The sequence below is a fragment of the Astatotilapia calliptera genome, chromosome 10 (assembly GCF_964374335.1).
Source record: "Astatotilapia calliptera chromosome 10, fAstCal68.1, whole genome shotgun sequence".
Lineage (NCBI taxonomy): Eukaryota > Metazoa > Chordata > Actinopteri > Cichliformes > Cichlidae > Astatotilapia > Astatotilapia calliptera.
The window spans coordinates 4,374,795-4,396,440 of record NC_137431.1 but is presented as its reverse complement, the minus strand read 5'-3'; the positions used below and the strand labels follow the sequence as shown (position 1 = coordinate 4,396,440).

At 39.2% G+C, this 21,646-nt stretch overlaps 1 protein-coding gene across 1 annotated transcript in view; it reads left to right on the top strand.

Moving 5' to 3' along the window:
- Positions 1-18,660, top strand: part of jam3b (junctional adhesion molecule 3b) — a 57,842-nt gene extending 39,182 nt beyond the window's left edge. The window contains exons 2-9 of the mRNA XM_026181514.2: positions 14,115-14,183; positions 14,279-14,392; positions 14,477-14,629; positions 15,172-15,374; positions 16,685-16,784; positions 16,909-17,038; positions 17,124-17,178; positions 18,050-18,660. Of these exons, the coding sequence (XP_026037299.1) occupies positions 14,115-14,183; positions 14,279-14,392; positions 14,477-14,629; positions 15,172-15,374; positions 16,685-16,784; positions 16,909-17,038; positions 17,124-17,178; positions 18,050-18,085 (860 nt within the window). The 3' untranslated portion in view covers positions 18,086-18,660. The remainder of the gene's footprint in view (positions 1-14,114; positions 14,184-14,278; positions 14,393-14,476; positions 14,630-15,171; positions 15,375-16,684; positions 16,785-16,908; positions 17,039-17,123; positions 17,179-18,049) is intronic.
- The last annotated feature ends 2,986 nt before the right edge of the window (positions 18,661-21,646 follow it).

Below are 21,646 nucleotides of genomic sequence, written 5' to 3'. Positions count from 1 at the left end.
AACAAGTTGGCAAACATGTACAGCCTGTCTAGAAATAGGAAATCTGCAAAATTCTTCATGTTACAAGTCTGTTGCTCTTTATGCTCACACACAAATTCACATTATACAGAAATTTATGTTAACTACTAAAGTTCAGTCTTCAGCCAGAGCCTCAAAGATGTGAAGCCTCAAAGATGTGAAGCTCTGACTGAGAGAAAAAAAATTGACTAGTTGCAGGACGGCCTTGCTTTTATATTGGAATATAAGTCCTTTACTGCAAAGAGATGCATTGCAGACAACTTAAGCTCATCAGCATAGCCTGACTCAGATTGATTGCAATGTACTGGCAGTCTGTCTTCTTTTAAAAATTAGGAGACTGCAGCTGTTTGCAAAATTTCACCAATCTTCAAGCGTGATCGTTAGGAGGCTTGATACCTGTGCAGTCACCCTGCAATCAAAGGTGGTTGCCCAGTGGTTGAGTTAATCATTTCAACTACTTGAAATCAGCCACCAAATATGAATAAAAATCAAAACCAGACAACGATCAGTTTTTCTTAGTCAACAGGAGGTTGCGGTCATCTTTTTAATCTAGCGTGACCGAGCCATAAGGAGCATCACTTGGTGCGTGACTTTATTATGATAAAGTAATTTCTGTAATTTTAGAAATTATTTTTAAAAAGTTTATTTGTGCTGATCCAATTCAAGAAAAAAAGTTTCATGACAAAAAAGGGGAAAAAAGGCAAACATGTCTTTGCCGAACATGTAAACAGTGATTTTTAACCAAGATTTGGTTAAAACGTCAAAAGGCCTGCAAATTAAAAGGCAGCGTCGCTGTGAGGGGACACTGTGGGAACAGGAGTTTGGTTCTCGTGTCACTTACATGCTTCATTTCTCCACCACCGCACACTCGTACTCTTCAGTAGTGATGTTGTTGTTTACTTCATTGGTTAGCTTGTTTACCTATGTTTAAATTGGAATCAAGATGCTGAACACCTATTAGCGGTATGTAGGTCATGTTGTTCATGTAACAGTAGCTATGCGACATTTGATGTATGTTCTTTTAACCATTCTGTGCTTCTACACGTGTTTGAATGCACGTGCTCATCCTGCGTCTGTGTGGAAAGGCTGTAAAGCTAGTCTTTGGTGTCTTTAAAGCAGAACAGAAAATGTGTGACACTATAGTAATGTTAGTAATGCTTATCATACAGTCTTGGAGAAGTCAGTGGTTGGTGACAGGCTGTGAAAGGAGGAGGAGGGTCCTTCTTTTCTGTTAAAGATTCCATATAACATATAATATTAAAAGCTTCTTGGGTGTCCCATTTGCTTGTAGACAGTCAGAGTTGGCTGAGAGGATCAGTGCAACTCAAGCAGGTGAAGACTTTCCAAACAGCAACTGTTGATAGTATGCAAAACTGGGTGTGCGTACTTTGATGTTTGAGCTTCCAAAGGGTGTGGGAATATTCTCCAAGGGCACGAGGTAGAGATGTTCCACGGGGAATATCACCGGTTGCCTAATTGAATCTTTCTATTTATGATACCGGCCTCATCTCGCCGGATTTACAGAGCAGCGGTACAGGAAACAAGCGCGGCGTCCCAGGGGAAACCACTGAAAGAATGGAGGGTTTTTTTTTTTTTATCAAGGAATAACCAACTCCTCTGTGCCTATTGTATTATTCAGTGATGTAAAACCTGGGGTGGGGTTTATGAGGGCTTTACACCAAGATTATAGAGAAAACCCTGCACCCATCATGGAGGCAGCAAGGAAGATTAAAAGAAAAAAACTTTGATGCAGATTTGCAGATTCCCTGATCTCTCACAGCTGTGTCCAACCAAGAAGCAAAAAAGAAAATAATTGCATATGTAGGTCACTGAGCACCTGCATGGTTTAAAAGCTAAGAATTGACATTACACCCAGCTTACGCCCGGACCCGGTCACGCACTGCTTAGCTATAACACATAGAGTAAGAGTTGCGTCCCATTTTCATGATGATGACCTGAACCTCTAACTAACTAATTAGTGTGAATGCTTGAAAAGCATTCACAGTATTGTTCTTCTAATCTTTATTAGTGTGAATGCTTGAAAAGCATTCACAGTATTGTTCTTCTAATCTTTATTCTATTTTATTTATTAGTGTGAATGCTTGAAAAGCATTCACAGTATTGTTCTTCTAATCTTTATTAGTGTGAATGCTTGAAAAGCATTCACAGTATTGTTGTTGTAATCTTTATTATTGTGTGGATGCTTTAAGCATCCACACTATTGAGTTCCTGTTTCTCTTTATTCTTTATACTTTATTCTAGTTGCTTCCGTACACTTTTCGCCGTTTAACTACTTCCACAATTTTTGTGCTATTTTCACCGTTCAAACTTTAAACTATTCAGCTATTTTTGCTAATTCCTGCTACGATTTTTGCTATTTTTAACTATTATACTTTTTAAAATATTAAGCTTTTTTCCTTTAATTTGTCCCATTGAAATGAATGGGAAACTTCTGCAATTCTGCTAAATTTTGCCTGTTTTTGAAACTTAACTACTTCCTCATATTTTCACCTAGAACAACCATTCAAATTTTAAAATGTTCACAAATTATTTGGCTATTCAGGTATGATTCAGCTTTTTCAAATCTTCTACTGTTTTACTTTTATGCCTCTTAAAGTTTTGAGTTGCAAAATTGTGATTTTTCACAAAATACATGTGTTGTTATGGTTGCTATGCTCTTGGCTTCCAGTGTGCCACTGAAGGTTTTGCAATTTTCACTTCATGTCCGAACAACTTCCTGCTACTTGCTCAATTTTCACTCAACTTCCACAAATTATACATCAAAACGTAGGTATTTTTGCTGGCTTTCAGAAAATGTCACCATCATTGTTGTGGGATTTATAGAATTTTTGCAAATCTCCTCAGACTAACACAAGGTCAGAAAACTCTCCATATAAAGTGAATGGAGAGCTTGTTCAAAATCACTGCTGGATTTCTGTAATGAGAGGCATATTCGAATCATCATATCTCCTTAACGAAGCAAAGTTAAGACATGAGGCTTGTCCCCGAATATCTTCAGACACCCCTGACGCTCACAATTCAAGAATTTCTTTCTCACCTATTACCGTTCTGAAATGAGTTGGACTTGTTTGAGGGTAGGAAATTCGTCCTTCGCTCAGATTTCTTCAGATTTCAAACTGTGGAAATGAACCACTTTTTTCTCTCGTCATAACTTTTTGTTGGATTTCCACAGAGACCTGAAAATTTCCATGATTGTTCACCAAACCCTGCTGTCTCTTACGGTGAAAGAATGATATCGATACTCCAAATAGATTTCGAGTTAGAAAGCGTTGTTTGAGGGCAAGTCAAGGCAGTTTTTGCTTCGCTCTACTCAGTTATGGTGCATTAGAAGTCAAATATCTTTAATAATTCATATTTTAATGATAAATTGTAAACACTGGAAGATTCCCCCATCTCTTCTGAACAAAACGGTGTAAGAATGACCGCTCTAGCCCCTACGGTTTGGAAATTATGGTCATTTGTTTGAGGGGAGTCCTCACTATGAGAAATAGGCTGCAATAATCCTGTGCCTCTCTGTGCTGCGTGTGTAAAAAGAGGCACATGTTTTGGCGGGAAAAAGTACACAGGCTCTCTGATTGGTGGATTCAAATTCAGCAGCTCCCAGGCTGACCTAGAAACTTACTTCTCTCTCCCTGTGCATTTTTTTGCTGATTTTTTCATTTAACAAGTATATTTGAGGGACCCTCAGCATGTTCAGCATTTTTTCAGCTGTCCATTTTGCTTTTCCAATTTTTCTGTTTAACTTATTACTATTGTGCTAAATAATACTATTTCTGCTATTTTATAAGATTTGTGCCTAATATAGTATTTCTGCTAAATTACAATATTTCTGCTTTTTATACTATTTGTGCTAAAACATAGTATTTCTACTAAATGTAGTATTTATGCTTAATCATACTATTTCTGCTTTTTATGGGATTTGTGCCTAATATAGTATTTCTGCTTTTTATAGTACTTTTGCTCAAACATAGTATTTCTACTAAATGTAGTGTTTATGCTTAATCATCCTATTTCTGCTTTTTATAGGATTTGTGCTTAATATAGTATTTCTGCTAAATTATAGTATTTCTGCTTTTTATAGTATTTGTGCTAAAACATAGTATTTCTACTAAATGTAGTATTTATGCTTAATCATAGTATTTCTATATATTTCTGCCAGGTCCCCAGGCAGCCAATCCTCTGTGAGGACTGAGAAATTCAAATTTTCAAATCAAGGCCTGCACGGCTTCCCAGCCAATCATATATGTGTCCTGAGGCATTCAAATTTGCATATTGGGGCCTTCATGGCTTCTAAGCCAGCCAATCATATCTGAGGGCTGAGGAATTCAAATCCACAAATCAGGGCCTGCACGGCTTCCCAGCCAGCCAATCATATATGTGGTCTCAGGCATTCATATTTGCATATTGGGGAATTCGTGGCTTCTAAGTCAACAAGTCATCCATGTCATATATCTCTAAAAATTCACATTTTAATGATAAACTGTTAACACTGGAAGATTCCCCCATCTCTTCTGAACAAAACAGTGTAAGAATGACCGCTCTAGCCCCTACGGTTAGGAAATTATGGTCATTTGTTTGAGGGGAGTCCTCACTATGAGAAATAGGCTGCAATAATCCTGTGCCTCTCTGTGCTGCTGCGTGTGTAAAAAGATGCACCTGTTTTGGCGGGAAAACGTAAACAGCCACTCTGATTGGTGGATTTAAATTTGGCAGCTCTCTCCCTCTGTGTGTGTGTGTGTGTGTGTGTGTGTGTGTGTGTGTGTGTGTGTGTGTGTGTGTGTGTGTGTGTGTGTTTAGTGGGAGAGAGAGGACCCTGCCCTTATTTGGCAGCATGTCATTGTAGGATTTAAATTGAATATAGTTAGACTGGTTGACTGGATTAGAGCCTGTGTTTGTGTGTCCCTCTGTGCATTTGTGTTTCAATAAGTTATTACTATTCTGCTAAATCATAGTATTTCTGGTACTTTTCGGTACTTGTGCTAAATACAGTATTTCTGCTAAATTATAGTATTTCTGCTTTTTATAGGATTTGTGCCTAACATAGTATTTCTGCTAAATTATAGTATTTCTGCTTTTTATAGGATTTGTGCTTAACATAGTATTTCTGCTAAATTATAGTATTTCTGCTTTTTATGGGATTTGTGCCTAATATAGTATTTCTGCTTTTTATAGTACTTTTGCTCAAACATAGTATTTCTACTAAATGTAGTGTTTATGCTTAATCATCCTATTTCTGCTTTTTATAGGATTTGTGCTTAATATAGTATTTCTGCTAAATTATAGTATTTGTGCTAAAACATAGTATTTCTACTAAATGTAGTATTTATGCTTAATCATAGTATTTCTATATATTTCTGCCAGGTCCCCAGGCAGCCAATCCTCTGTGAGGACTGAGAAATTCAAATTTTCAAATCAGGGCCTGCACGGCTTCCCAGCCAATCATATATGTGTCCTGAGGCATTCAAATTTGCATATTGGGGCCTTCATGGCTTCTAAGCCAGCCAATCATATCTGAGGGCTGAGGAATTCAAATCCACAAATCAGGGCCTGCACAGCTTCCCAGCCAGCCAATCATGTATGTGGGCTCCAGGTATTCAAATTTGCATATTGGGGAATTCGTGGCTTCTAAGTCAACAAGTCATCCATGTCATATATCTCTAAAAATTCACATTTTAATGATAAACTGTTAACACTGGAAGATTCCCCCATCTCTTCTGAACAAAACAGTGTAAGAATGACCGCTCTAGCCCCTACGGTTAGGAAATTATGGTCATTTGTTTGAGGGGAATCCTCACTATGTGAAATAAACTGAAAGAAGCAGGTCTATGTCTCTGTGCTGCGTGTGTAAAAAGATGCACCTGTTTTGGCGGGAAAACGTAAACAGCCTCTCTGATTGGTGGATTCAAATTCAGCAGCTCCCAGGCTGACCTAGAAACTTACTTCTCTCTCCCTGTGTGTGTGTGTGTGTGTGTGTGTGTGTGTGTGTGTGTGTGTGTGTGTGTGTGTGTGTGTGTGTGTGTGTGTGTGTGTGTTTAGTGGGAGAGAGAGGACCCTGCCCTTATTTGACAGCATGTCATTGTAGGATTTAAATTGAACATAGTTAGACTGGTTGACTGGATTAGAGCCTGTGTTTGTGTGTCCCTCTGTGCATTTGTGTTTCAATAAGTTATTACTATTCTGCTAAATCATAGTATTTCTGGTACTTTTCGGTACTTGTGCTAAATACAGTATTTCTGCTAAATCATACTATTTCTGCTTTTCATAGGATTTATGCCTAATATAGTATTTCTGCTAAATTATAGTATTTCTGCTTTTTATAGGATTTGTGCCTAACATAGTATTTCTGCTAAATTATAGTATTTCTGCTTTTTATACTATTTGTTCTAAATTATAGTATTTCTGCTTTTTATAGGATTTGTGCTTAATATAGTATTTCTGCTAAATTATAGTTTTTCTTCTTTTTATAATATTTGTGCTAAAACATAGTATTTCTACTAAATGTAGTATTTATGCTTAATCATAGTATTTCTATATATTTCTGCCAGGTCCCCAGGCAGCCAATCCTCTGTGAGGACTGAGAAATTCAAATTTTCAAATCAGGGCCTGCACAGTTTCCCAGCCAATCAAATAAGTGTCCTGAGGCATTCAAATTTGCATATTGGGGCCTTCGTGGCTTCTAAGCCAGCCAATCATACCTGAGGGCTGAGGAATTCAAATCCACAAATCAGGGCCTGCACGGCTTCCCAGCCAGCCAATCACATATGTGGTCTCAGGCATTCAAATTTGCATATTGGGGAATTCGTGGCTTCTAAGTCAACAAGTCATCCATGTCATATATCTCTAAAAATTCATATTTTAATATTAAATTGTCAACACTTGAAGATTCCCCCATCTCTTCTGAACAAAACGGTGTAAGAATGACCGTTCTAGCCCCTACGGTTAGGAAATTACGGTCATTTGTTTGAGGGGAGTCGTCACTATGAGAAATAGACTGCAAAAATCCTGTGTCTCTCTGTGCTGCTGCGTGTGTAAACAGATGCACCTGTTTTGGTGGGGAAAAGTGCACAGCCTCTCTGATTGGTGGATTCAAATTCACCAGCTCCCAGGCTGACCTAGAAACTTACTTCTCTCTCCCTGTGTGTGTGTGTGTGTGTGTGTGTGTGTGTGTCTGTGTGTGACAGAGAGAGAGAGAGAGAGAGAGAGGCTTTTAATGGGATGATCTCATTCTAAGATTTAAATTCAATATATTTAGACTGGTTGACTGAATTGGATCTTGTGTGTGGGTCTCTCTGTGCATGTGTGTTTCCTCATGTGTACATATTTGTGATTGTGTGGCTGTGATAATTTTTTTTGCAGATTTTTGTCATTTAACAAGTATATTTGAGGGACCCTCAGCATGTTCAGCATTTTTTCAGCTGTCCATTTTGCTTTTCCAATTTTTCTGTTTAACTTATTACTATTGTGCTAAATAATACTATTTCTGGTATTTTATAAGATTTCTGCTTAATATACTATTTCTGCTTTTATGGGATTTGTGCTTAATATAGTATTTCTGCTAAATGTAGAATTTATGCTTAATCATACTATTTCTGCTTTTCATAGTATTTGTGCTTAATATAGTATTTCTGCTAAATTTAGTATTTCTGATTAATTATAGTTTTTCTACTAAATCATAGTACAGTATTTCTGCTTTTTATGGGATTTGTGCTAAAACAAAGTATTTCTACTAAATGTAGTATTTGTGCTTAATCATACCATTTCTGCTTTTTATAGGATTTGTGCTTAATATAGTATTTCTGCTAAATTATAGTATTTCTGCCAAATTATAATATTTGTGCTAAAACATAGTCTCAATTTAAAATTACAATATTCATAGTTCATCACAGTGTCTCTGGTAAATCACAATATTTCTGCTCTGTTGTACTATTTTTCTAAATCATAGTGTTTCTGTAATGTTTAAGTATTTTTGGCTAAATATATTCTTTCTGTTATCTTATACTATTTCTCCTAAATTCTTGTATTTTTGAGAAGTTATCATGTTTCTGGTAAGTTACAATATTTCTGCTAAATTCTGCTATGCTATTTCTGCCAAGTATTATGTTTCCTCTAAGATATTGCAGTTCTGCTAAGTTATTCCATTTTAGCAAACTTCTTTTGCTTCTGCAAAGTTTTTACAATTTCTGCAACTTTTCAGCTTTTTCAGCTACTTTTTGCATACAGCTTCAGCTTTAAGCATCCACACTGCATTTTCGCAGGAAATGCAAATTTTTCTAGTTATTATTATATTTTATTCTGTATTCCGTACGTTTTTTGTAATCCTACTCCTTCAAAACCGTTCAACTTAGAAAAACCATTCAAACACCGTTAGATTCCTATTCTTTTGGACAACACTGCTTCCATTTTTCATATTTTTAACATTTATATTTTTAATTTTATTCAACTTTATTCAACAAAAATTTATAATGTATTTCAATGGGGAGACCCTTCAAATCCTCATTCAACTTACTCATTTTTAAACTCTTACTACTTCCACATACATTGACATAGAGCCACCATTCAAACTTTAAAACGAAGACAAGACATTCAACTATTCAACTTGCATTTATCTTTTCAATATCTATTATACTTTTTCTTCAGTTCCAGTTTAAGTTTCATGATGTTTTTTCACCCGTTTCAGAGTTTATAATGGGTGTGTATGGGACGGAATGTTGGGGCTAGAGTGAGACAGCTCAACTGCTAGAGTGAGAGGAGCAAAAAAATTAATCTTAAAATCTTTTTTAAAACTGCTGCTGTGTCCACAGCGTTTGCTCTACAGGTATGATTTTACCCTCAAAACGTAGCCATGGCTGTCCTCTTTCATCCAATGTGTTTACTATTGTCCTAGGTGTTATGGTTCTTTCATAAATGTCACCAATGCACAGCCTCCTCCCTCCAACTGTTCCATAGACTCTAATGTTAAAATGGCTCAGAAGGTTCGTTTGAAAATCAGAAGAGCATGGTGTCTTTCCACTGTCACCACGTCCATATAATAAACTCCACAGGCATGAAAACTGAGAATTCGGTAGACTAGAAGCTGCTGTCGCTCACGGTGAAAGAATTTTGTCAATACGACTTGTACTTTTAATTTGGGAACGATTTGTTTCGGCCTGACTTTTCTGTTCATTTTAAGCAGCAAAAGTGAGGTGCATGTCTGTGTCGTGTGTATGGAGCCATTGGGTGCGGTCACTATAGCAACCAGGCTCACACCTGCCTGCTTAACGAGCTCTCTCTCTCACTCTGCCAAGATTCATCTTAAACACTTCTCTTTCAACTGCTGCTGTGTCCACAGTGTCACAGCCATCATTTTACCCTCAAAACGTCGCCATCGTTGTTCTTTTACCAACTTGTCTTTCAAAGCTCAGAGATGTAAACTTTTTAAACTGTGTGGGTCCAAGTGGAGGGATCACATTTGAGTCATTCAGTGATTCAAAGAATATGACCTTTTAATATTCTTTCAGATGTTTTCTGACTCTAAATGTTCTTTTCTCATTTCTTAGTTTTCCTAATTTACAATTAAAACATTTTCAGTTTTTTTCCAACTCCTTCTTCTGTGTAACCTTCAGCTTTTAGCAGTTCAGCACCTTTGTTTTCAGGTTAAATTCGTTTTTTTTTTGTTTTTTTTTAATCTCATTCAATATTTTTAACTCAAAATTCAGCAATTAATTCATTTCAGTGCATACATTCAGATTCAAGCATTCACACTGCAGTTTCTTCAGAAAATGCACTTTCTAGTTATTATTATTATTATATTTTATTCTGTATTCCGTACGTTTTTTGTAATCCTACTCCTTCAAAACCGTTCAACTTAGAAAAACCATTCCAACACCGTTAGATTCCTATTCTTTTGGACAACACTGCTTCCATTTTTCATATTTTTAACATTTATATTTTTAATTTTATTCAACTTTATTCAACAAAAATTTATAATGTATTTCAATGGGGAGACCCTTCAAATCCTCATTCAACTTACTCATTTTTAAACTCTTACTACTTCCACATACATTGACATAGAGCCACCATTCAAACTTTAAAACGAAGACAAGACATTCAACTATTCAACTTGCATTTATCTTTTCAATATCTATTATACTTTTTCTTCAGTTCCAGTTTAAGTTTCATGATGTTTTTTCACCCGTTTCAGAGTTTATAATGGGTGTGTATGGGACGGAATGTTGGGGCTAGAGTGAGGCAGCTCAACTGCTAGAGTGAGAGGAGCAAAAAAATTAATCTTAAAATCTTTTTTAAAACTGCTGCTGTGTCCGCAGCGTTTGCTCTACAGGTATGATTTTACCCTCAAAACGTAGCCATGGCTGTCCTCTTTCATCCAATGTGTTTACTATTGTCCTAGGTGTTACGGTTCTTTCATAAATGTCACCAATGCACAGCCTCCTCCTTCCAACTCAGATTCAAGCATTCACACTGCAGTTTCTTCAGAAAATGCACTTTCTAGTTATCACTGGCTTTATTGATGCAGGAGAGCAGAAGAAGACCTGAGAGGCTATTCAGGGATTGTAGAAGACAGACAGGATGAGTTTGGCATGATCAGGGAAGGATGTGTCAGACAGGCTGGAGCAGAGATGGGAAACACCGCTCTCATAACATCCAGTCAGCAGTTCCTGATACTTTGCTAGCCAGTCCAGCTGTGGCTCGCTGTTACAGAGCCGGGAAAGATGCAGTCTTTGCTGAAAGGATAGAAAGCAGTTGTTGGACTGTTCGGCTTTTATTTTATTCTGGGGTCAAAACATGTGACGTTCTTGCTGATAGGAAGCAGTTTGGTTGCTCATAGGGGGTCTATCTGTATTATTGGAGGGTCTCTACCCTACGTTATATTAGAGGCCAGCCTGTTTGAGTGGGGGTTTAATATGCATTCTTGGACAGCTGTTTCCACAGAAGACCTCTCAAGCTTTTTATCTCTACGTCAAGCTCACTTAGGAACCTAATCTGCACTAATACTGTCTGAAATAAGGAGGAGGTCAGGGAATGGAGGGGACTTCATTGCCTCTCTCTAACTGTAGATGAAACTGAATGCTGTGTTTAATGGAAAGTCGTAGAACTAAATAACTTAATTTTAATCATTCACAAAGAACTTCTGGTTTTATTACAACACACCATCGTCAGAGATTTTGGACTCTTGCCATTCTCGCATGCTTGGATTCAGTATTAGGTTATGCAGTTTGCAGTGCCGTTGAAATTTAAAACCAGAATTAAGCAGTGGCATTCCATCACGTGTACAAACTTTTGTCAGTAAATATAGTGCATGCATGAATGAAGAAGCTCTGGATTCAGTCATCGTTGCACTGCACATGTAAAGCAAAGATTACCCTTCAGTGATTCTTCATCAAATGAAATAACAAGAGCCGAGCTCAGGTACGAGGAGCTCTCAGTAACTGTGGAGGCTGGGAAGCATTTCTGCTCTGCGCACAGCCTTTTTATGCGCGCAGCGCGGTGGAGTACAAGTTAGAGAGGCGACATGCTTTCACTGGATTACCACATTTCTGTGAAAAAGTGCATACTCTAATTCTGCTCTTGTGCTGCTCTTTGTTGAAGTTCTCAGTCATACTTTCTGGAGCTGTAGGAAACTTTTTTTCATTTGGTGTTGTGAAGACAACTCTGTCCCACTTGGGACCAAACTTTGCCTTCTGTGTTGCTGTGTAACACAAGCAAAAAAATCAAATATGTCTCTGTATTTATTTAATATTTATTACAGTCCAGAGCGCCGTTGTACTGCTGAACATTTTCCTTCAAATAGCTTTGAATGTGAGTCTGCATGCATTTGACATCTTTTCTGCTTTATTTTTCCCTTCCTTTGCCACCAAGAGTTCAGGATAAGTTGTAAAGCAGCGCCCTGAAGCTGAATTTAAAGTCTTGCTGTTGACCTTCTTAGCAGTTCAAATATGTGAGTGAAGGAGTATTTGAAACAGTGTTTTCTAATTAAAGAACCGTCTGTTATCATCCTGGTTTTTGTGTAAAATTTCATATGATGAGCGTAGCCTGGCTATGCAAAATTAGTAGCCTATAACGGTACTCGATGCTAAAATAGCCATATTTAGTCTCAGTGTGAGCCTGGTGCACAAAACGTGACTCCTAGAATTAAGCTTATTGTCACACATGGGTGCAACCGTTTCTTTGACAAGGTTTTATAACAGTCAGCAGCTAAAAACAAGCTGTCGTCTTGTTATGATCTCCGGGAAGACTGTGGGCTAATCAGCTTATCCTGTCTGCTTTAGCAGGTGACCCTACACACTGCTGTGCATCCAGATGACAGCTGGTGGAGGTCACGTTATCCCTGTTTGAGCAGGTTTCTTTGATTGAGAGGCCCAACACCCTTTCCACCACTAATTAGTAACTGACTGCACCAACTGTAAATATTTTCTGCAACTTTTAGGTGTGGGTTTAAAAATACTTTAAACAGGGGATTGGGTGGAGAGACTGGGGAAAGGTTTTAAAGAATAGCAGGAGCTGCATTTGGCTTCCTCGCCGTGCTGTAATAGACAAGCAGTAAGTCTAAATATTGTTATCTTGATTTCAAGATAACAGAAGTCGTGCATGACGGCTCAAATTTGTGTAGAAAAACATGTTAGTGCAGTCATTTTTAGTTTTCCACAAGTTTTTAACAGATTTGTAAAATATTTGTTTTTTGTGAAAAGTGGTCTAATAAAGTTGTAATGTTGCACCTTTCAATGTACGTTTGCACACACTTTCTACTACTACTTAGCCAATCACACACACATTTTTACAGTACTTTGATCTATACCCAAGCACTTTTATATAACGATCAATCCACCGCCCGTCCGACTAGTAGATGACCCACTCTGAGCTGAGCCACATCCTCCATAAAGATGAGGATTTCAAACCTAGCAACACTGTGCATCATACCTTGGAACTGTTTTGTGCCGGTGAAACTTGGTGACAGCTGGGACTTCCAGCTGTACAGTAATCCCAAAACTGCTTTTGGAATGGATACCATTAAGTTCCCAGAATGCCTGGACTACACTTAAAAGCCAGGTCCGTACCAGAAAACCAACCAATTTAAATGAGTGCTACCAATTCTGCCGAAGAAGAGTGACCAAATATCCAGCTAGAATTAGGCCAGAAAAAAGCTACAACATACTGAGGGACATTTAACAAAATATTAGTAGGGATGTAGGCCTATATTTGAGCCTCTGTTTAAGTATACTTTGGCCATTCTGTATATTTGAGAAAATCCAAAATAAATTCAAACCTGTGCAACCAAATCTTATTTTTTAAAGCCATTAAAGCTGTATAATCATTCCATCCTGGATGAAAACAGAACAATTCAAAGAAATCATTAAAAGCCCAAATTACCAGGATATTCATGCCTATGAGAGTATATAACCACAACTGTATGTCTGGACTCTATGTAGCCTGTTTACTGTGAGCCAGAGTACTAGATATGATTGCAGCATCTCGATAGTGTTTGTTCAATAAACAAATTTAGTAAAAATAGATTATTGGTGACTCTGCATCCATGAGCCAGGCCATCATTTTATCTCCCTGCAAGTGTTGATGAGCAGGCTGGTAAGTTAACTTTGACATGGAAATGACTTTGTGTGAATTAATTTGCTGACCAAAGGCTGTCGAGATGATTCATCCATGGCCCATTGTTTGCACTTTTAGTCCAACACTGGCAGCATCGGGCTCAGAGAGAGAGGAAGGGGAAGGTAGAAGCAAGGATAGAGGGAGAGAGTAGGGCTCAGCAAGCTGTTGACCTACTGGTTTGGTGAGGTTTCCCTGAAAAGGGCACATGCCTCCCCGCACTGTGCATAGAAACAGCACACACACACCCACACACAGTGGTTTAACCAATACAGCTAAAAAGGGAAGATATTAACAGAACGAGGGCAAATAGTGCCTCTATGTTTAGATCATCACAGTTTTGTAGGAATTGACATTTAAGTTCCCTTTTATTGTGTCAGTGAAATTTAAGATGAGTGTTAAAAACAAGCCCAGCATCAGCTGGTATTGTATCATGACAGTCTGGAGAGTTATGTTGCCTTCTTCATCTTGCTTTGCAGGCTACCTGAGCGTGTTGGCAGTCGTGCTGAAGACAAATAATGCCTCACCGTGGACAAATGAGTTTGACAGTAAGAGCTCGAGACTGACGACCCTCAAAAAAAATACAAACCAGTCATTGATCTTGAATTAATGTCCTCGTATCACTTCCCGTTTCTGCTTACAGAAGTTGAGCTATCATGTGTGATTGAGTCTATTTCCACAATCAATCCCAGAATTGAATGGAAGAAGATAACAAGCGGGGGACCAAGCTATGTCTACTTTGACAAGAAGATCTATGGTAATACATGAAGTAGTCTGTAAATAGTTTCTATATGTTACATATTTTTAAATATTCACCTTTGCTGTGTTTTTATTCTGGCAGGTGACCTTGAGAACAGAGCAGTGATCAGAGAACCTGCCACGTTACTGATAACCAACGCCACGAGATCAGACACAGCCAAGTATCGATGTGAGGTCACTGCTGCAGAAGACCAAAAGGCCTTTGATGAGATTCTGATTGACCTGGTTGTAAGAGGTACTTTAACCTGCCTGCGCCACTGATCACTCTCTCTCTTACTGATAACTGCCAGAAAATGCTTCTAAACACAGAAAGCAAGTCATTATTGCGCCCTCAAAAGGACAGACCTCGCTCAACGATTCGCACGTCGGATGCTGTAAGATGAAACCGTGTTGTAGGTTGCACCAACCCTTTGGCATACATGTGAGGATGTGTTGTGACCAGACCTGCCCAGCTGCAAAGGCGTGTTCTAGGTTATAAAAGGAAACCTCTGAAACTGCATCTGCTCGGAATTGCAGTGCTAAAGAAAGCAAGCGCCGCGTGTTTTGGTGGCGTTTTCTGGCATGGAGCGAAAATCACGTTCCCGTCCACTCCCTGTCAATCCTGGCAGTCCAGTCAAACATCAGGGTCAGGGTGACATTAACCTTCAGAGTCATAAAGCCAGCAGCGTCGTGTCGATTGTGTTGGTTTATTTCTCCCCGTTGTTTACAGAGCAGAAAAGCCCATCTGTGCAAACACTCGCTACAGCGACAGTCATCGTATGTTCTGTTTCCCCACAGTGAAGCCAGTTGTGCCAAAGTGCAGCGTCCCGAAATCGGTGCCTTTGGGGAAGTCGGCTGAGCTGAGCTGTGTGGAGGAGGAGGGCTTCCCCAAGTCTCGGTACCAGTGGTTCAAGAACATGGAGGAGATCCCCGATGACCCAAAGACCAGTGTCAAGTTCTTCAACTCCTCATACACGCTCAGTACAGAAACAGGAACTCTGGTTAGTACTCGTGTGTGCGTGTGCTCGGACAAGGGCAGATATGAGCGCCAAGGGCGGGGCAGCAGGGACGGTGGCCTGACGCCCAGGGGTGGAGGCAGATATTTTGGGGAGGCAGTTGATGGCGTGAGAGGGCTTGAGCCATGAGGGGAATCTGCTGTCCTCGTTTGCACATTCCTCTATTCTCTCTTGCTTTACAGCACAGCGAAGATGTGACACACGCTCACCGTTTGTCTTTAAGTGAACGTACTGGACGACAGTGCTGTAAACTAAGGAGGTTTAAGGAATGTTTTTTTCTACTGTTCTTATCTCGTTATTTTTAGAGTGCTCCCTGTAAACACAGTAATCACTCCTTTGCTATTTCCACATGGGAGAGGAATGGCAGCCAACTGATGCAGAGATTGGAACTGGTGAAATAGTTCAGAAGGGGAGTGTCAGCTTTATTCTCTTTAAAAAGCTGGAACTGAAACTCTTTGTAATGCTCTACTAATATTTACAGGTTAAAATACCTTAATCTCTTAAACAGTTGTATTTAAATTCAGTCCAAGTTTGATTTTTAATGTTTGGATCACGTCATCGTGATCATTTCCTGCACTCTCGATGTATTTAGACACCTAATCCACCTGCAATGTTAACACCTGTACTTTGACGTTCAGGCTTTTTTAACACTTGGAAAATGGGTGACGGTAACTGTTTGAAGATGACAATTTGTCTGAGAATTATTCTTAGCGTTATAAGTGTGTGTGAGAGGTGGGCACAAGCTCAACAGATGCTTTTATTTTACTTTACGCTTCACTTTGAAATCACTGATATCAGTGTGTTTACATTTATTTGATCATTTTAATGTGTAATGTTTAGAATAACTTGAGGGGCATGAATGTCCGTGCAGTTACCACACACTGATGATCCAAAAGACGCCCAGTCATTTTTAAATGTAAAGTTTCACTTGTATGACCAGGGTGAATATTATATATATATATATATGTGTAAGATGTAGCTTTAACTCCGTCCTTCGCTGAATCCAAAGTGCGCAGCAGACAGCAGTCTGTTTAATTTTCCTATCTTGCATCTCTTCACATGCTCATGGCACTGTCTCTGTATTTGCACAATGCAAATCTCTACCTGTCTGTCCCCTCTGCTCACAGTAACGGTCACTACAGTTGTTTCCCTCTGTAACAGCTGCCTGTGCGTAGTTCCACTCACCTATATTTATCTATTCTATTAATTAGAATAAAACGTCTGCATAAAAAAAGACTATGAGCTTCACTTAGGGAGTTTGCATTAAGCAGAGGTTTGTCTTTTGTCTCACACAGAAGTTCATTTCAGTCAGGAAAGAAGACGCAGGCGAGTACTATTGTCGAGCGAAGAATGATGCAGGGCACACTCAGTGTGCACCCCAGAAGATGGAAGTGTGTAAGTATGCATGTTTCCTTTGGAAATAAATCTGTTGTGTTTATTGAATGCAGATAGTACTAGATTTGTTGAAAGGAATCCAAACGTCAGTGTTTAAGTTTTTACTCGCATTTGAACTCCACAGATGATATTGACATAGTGGGGATCATCCTGGGAGTGCTGGTGGTGGTCGTTGTGCTCTTATGTATAACGGTGGGCATCTGCTGTGCTTACAAACAAGGCTACTTCTCCAGCCAACAGCAGACGGGGAACAAGTAAGATTACAGACTACTAATGTAACTGTAACCAGCACCACTTCCACATGTCGCCCAAAAACCGGATGTGCTTTGTGTGTTTTAGTTACAAAGTTCCAGCTAAAGGAGATGGAGTGGACTACGTCAGGACGGAGGATGAGGTTAGTAGATAGTCTGGCTGTGTGGCCATTTGTACTTTTAGGCATTTTGTTGCTAAACGTCAATTGCAAATAAAGTGAAAATGCAGTCTGCTATACTGCTCCAGTTAGGTGCTAATATTTATGATTGAATGATTCATGTATCAATAAAAGTGATCAGGTACAAAGACCGGACAGAAAGTGAGTAAAAAAGTGTCCAAAGACAAACTTTGTTTCTGTCACTAATTCATTATGAAAACAGAATTCAATTAAATTCAAAGATTGGAGAAAAGAAATGAAAGTATTACTACTTGGTTGCTTTCTCAAAGCTTTCATTTGAAGGACTCGCCTGTAACTGTAACTACAGTGTGCTGCATGCTGACAGCAGTGATTACGCTGCTGTATTTAGTCTCCAGGTCTGCACAGGTCTGAAAGCAACAGCTACCCAAATACTTAGCATCGTGTTGCTGCCTGTAACAGAGAAAACAGGGCCTCTCTGCCCCTCATCATATTACTTTTTGAAGAACCTTTGAAAAGTTAAATTCAGATTCTGTGTGAGGTATCGGCTCAGCAACACTGAACACGGGAGTCTGCTGGGAACAATGAGAGCCATCATTTCACGGCAGGCAGTGCTGATGTCGTAGTCGACTAAAAGAGTTTGTTTTCCAACACCTGTCTCACTTAAATTCCCCTCAGCTGGCAGAATGTTGTTTTTCTATTATGCAGCACTAGAAAGGTCCAAAAAATCTCAACTGTTAAGCAGAAAGCCTGGACATTACGATTTGTGCCAAATAGACAAGCAAACACACTGAGAGGAGAAGCGTGGAAAGAATGGCGCTCTGGCGCCGTGTGATAATGTAATAACGATGAGTTGTTTCCTGCGTGTTGTCTGCAGGGGGATTTCCGACACAAGTCATCGTTTGTGATCTGAAAAAGACGACGGGGGCTGTTGTGCTGAGTGAAAGCTGTGACACACGGGTCTGCCCTCCACACTGTCCGACCACGGAGCTGCCGCAGTTCGTGCACCGAGCTCTCAGCATGCCTGAAATCCAATTACACAAGCTTGCCAAATGTGGTGGGATTTCATATGACAATAATGTGTAAAAAAAAAAAAAAATAGTATGCGCATAGGGACTGAGATTCATTTAACTTTATTATCTTCAACCGAGTTCTTTTGCTAAATTCTGGCGTTCTTCAGTTACAGTGATTGCATGGTTTTAAACTCTAAAGCAGGCGGCGAGCAGGAGTCACGTGTTTGTTGTGTCCAGTAGAACAGTCAGTCTATCATGACAGCTCTGTCTGCTGGCAGCATTCAGTTTCAAACCTTTTGTCATTTCTATAACATTTCTTTTCTACTGTTAAAATTTGTCAGACTATTTTTGATGGAATATATTTTAAAATGCCTATATATAAAGGTTTACTTTTTTAAGTATTTGTAAATGACTAACATGTTTTGGGTTTTTTTTGTTTTTTGGGGTGGGATTAAAAGAGATGATGTAACACAAACCCCTTTGCATAAAGTTGTAAGCATTTACACCTTTGCAGATGAAAGAAACAAGTGAAAATTGGCTCGTAGTAGCATATCGGCGGTCTTACATATTGAATTTGTCGGCTGGGATTGTCCAGCTTGTGTCATGACAGACTTCCATGTTGATGTTTGTAGATAGTCTTAGTAAGATGCTTTGAAGAGTGCCAGTCAAATGCTGTGAAACACTGTACACGATCAGTGCTGCGTTTTCTTGATTTTAAGTGTCCTTCTCTGCTCGCTGTTAATCTTGTATATATTGAAGTTGCTGTCGAGTTTAGCTGTCATACATGTGTAGATTTCTTCACTATATTAATCATAGTAATATTAATACAGGGTTTGTATGTTAACCTTCCAGACCCCGAAAGAAGATAGACAAGAATGATTGTGGACTGTTGACAAAGTAAATGGTATTTAAAATAGTTTCTGCTGATAATCAAGACAAAGCTGTTAGCGGGTTATTTAAACTACTAAATCTTCAGCTGGTACTGAAAGTCCCAACAACATGAGGTAGACCACATGCTGGAACAGCGTTTTTTACAGAGTTAACTTCTACACATGGCACAGCTGCTTTGTGTTCCAGCTGTGTGACACAGCCACCGGAGCCAGTGGGTTACTCACAACTGTGTGTTTGATTTCACCAGATGTGCAAAAGCACATTTTAGAAGAGTCCCAGGAGCAACTCTGTGCTTATCAGTCACTCAGCATGGTGATTTAGTATTCAGAATAAAAGACCCTGTTCAGGCTCAAAGCTCTGCGTCTCAGACCTTTCAGCAAGATTTGAAGCCGGGTGGAGAACAGAGCGAAACACATGACACGACGACAGACCTGCATCTGGTTTATTCCTGGGTTTAGCGACTGGATGTTTTAATTGGAGAGAAAAATAAATCTTTCAGGTTTCAGTTGAAGCCTTTTGGTTTTCTGAGCAAAGCTGATGGTGAACAGAACTGAGCTGACAGCAGTGTTACAGTGAGATTCGGCTGTCGGGGGTCTGGAGGGTTAACGCTTGTACTAATTGTAAATAGCTATTTGGTGTTTTTTGTTTGTTTTGTTTTTTCTCTTTCGCAAGATCATGTAAAGTGAAAAAATGTTTTCAAAACTCCCGTTTGAGGCGATATGAAACTCTTTCCATTTGTAGGACTGAAAGAAGGGTAGCATTTTATCAGATCATTCAGAACACGTGAGCAAGAGCTTCTTGAGGCAGTTTTTTAAAAGCATTGAGAACAAACAGTTCTCTCCCTCAGTGTTCGCTCTCTAACCAGACTTTTAAAGGCTGTAACCTTCATGCAGATAAGAAGAATCTCTTGTTCAGCTGTGCTCGAGGTTTTCAACAGAGGAAATGCGGTCAAATGTTAACCAATTATCAGTCGTGGTAGAGACGATCTGCCGGTCATTTGCACATCAACACTGAATCTAACGTGTTCCACTGTGGAAGTGTACTATTAGCCCAAATAAGGTCACAAATGAGTCCTGCTGCAGTTGCACAGTGTGGTGAGAATCAGACATTTCACCTCGTCATTTGTGCATAGTTCATTCCTCTTAAGTGCCTTCAGGCTTCAGACTAGTGCGGTTTCACGTGCATGGTCCCACCTCTAGCTTCTGCCGTGCAGTCACGGCTTCGTGTTTTTCCTTTTCTTTAACCACAAGCGCGGCGTTTGAGAGGAATGATGACACCAAAAGTCTCCACTCCCCTACATATCTGCAAATTTGTAAATGGCTTTTTACATAGATTTGGAGCTGTAGATGCGTTGAAGTGAAAACTAATAGTGCCTCTATATTGTGGGAATTCTTTTTAGTAAAGACATGTAGCACTATTAGAAAAAAACAGATTGAAACCCACAGCAGGGCGGTTTCTGTGAGCTCTGGTTTATAATGTCTTTATCCAGGTTTTCTAACACTGATTGGTATTTCAAAATAAAATCCCTAAAGAAAATTTGAAAGACCAATTTAGTCAGTACTGACTTTTTTCTTTTTGTTTTGTGTATGTTATTTATTCTTCTCTGTGCTGGCGGGGAAATGTTTCAGGTCTTCACAACACTGTTTAAACCAGGGGTGTCATACTCAGGGTCATAACACCGGCCCGCTGGACATCTTTCACACGTTTCGGACTTTTAAATGTATTTTCATAAATTTTGCAGCTTGTCCTAAGGGTGAAGACCTCTCCCACAGTCTTTCATACTGCATCAAAGTAATAAATAAATAATGAAATGACAGAAAAGTTACTGCTTTTTTTCCACTATCTAAAGTACAAAAGCCTGTATCCATGGTAAAGTAAGTAAAACTGGACATTTTTTTTGTGAATGAACAAAAACTTGCTCTTCTCCAGGACAGTCTGGTCAATGAGCAACCAGAACTTTTTCTGTCATTTTACACATTTGCTTTTTTACAATTTAAGCCCAAAGAGTCATGCTAGCATGTGTTTTTATTATACAGAGCAGCATTTCTTTATCATGTAGTGAAACTGAGACGTGCTGGTGAAATTGCACTTCTTTTTTGTATACTGAGATATTGCAGGGATTAAATGTGCAGCTACACTTATTTACATTTACAGAAAGGGAATTTTTACTAGTCTGGTCCACTTAAGACCAAAGTGTGACCCCTGATGCAAAATGAGTCCGACATCCCGGGTTTAAACATTTACCCTGTACAAAAACGAGGGGGCACAGTTGGTGTCAGGAAACACCAACCTTGTGTAGCGTTAAGAACGGCACCAATCTACAAGAAAGGAAGATGAAATTAAGAGCTGACCCATTCAATGATAAAGGAGCTGGGACTCTGCAAAATGTAAGTGAAGTTTATAATCCAGAGTTCATGGACAGTTAAGCTCACAAACAGCAAAGAAGTCTTGTATCGCATCTTTACACAGGTCTGCACTGACTCGACAGGGAGTCCTGAGTGAGTGTGTCTGCAGGCTGTTTCCAGGCAGTGATGGTGGAGGTTATACTGGCAGGTTCACTCTGTGCTGTC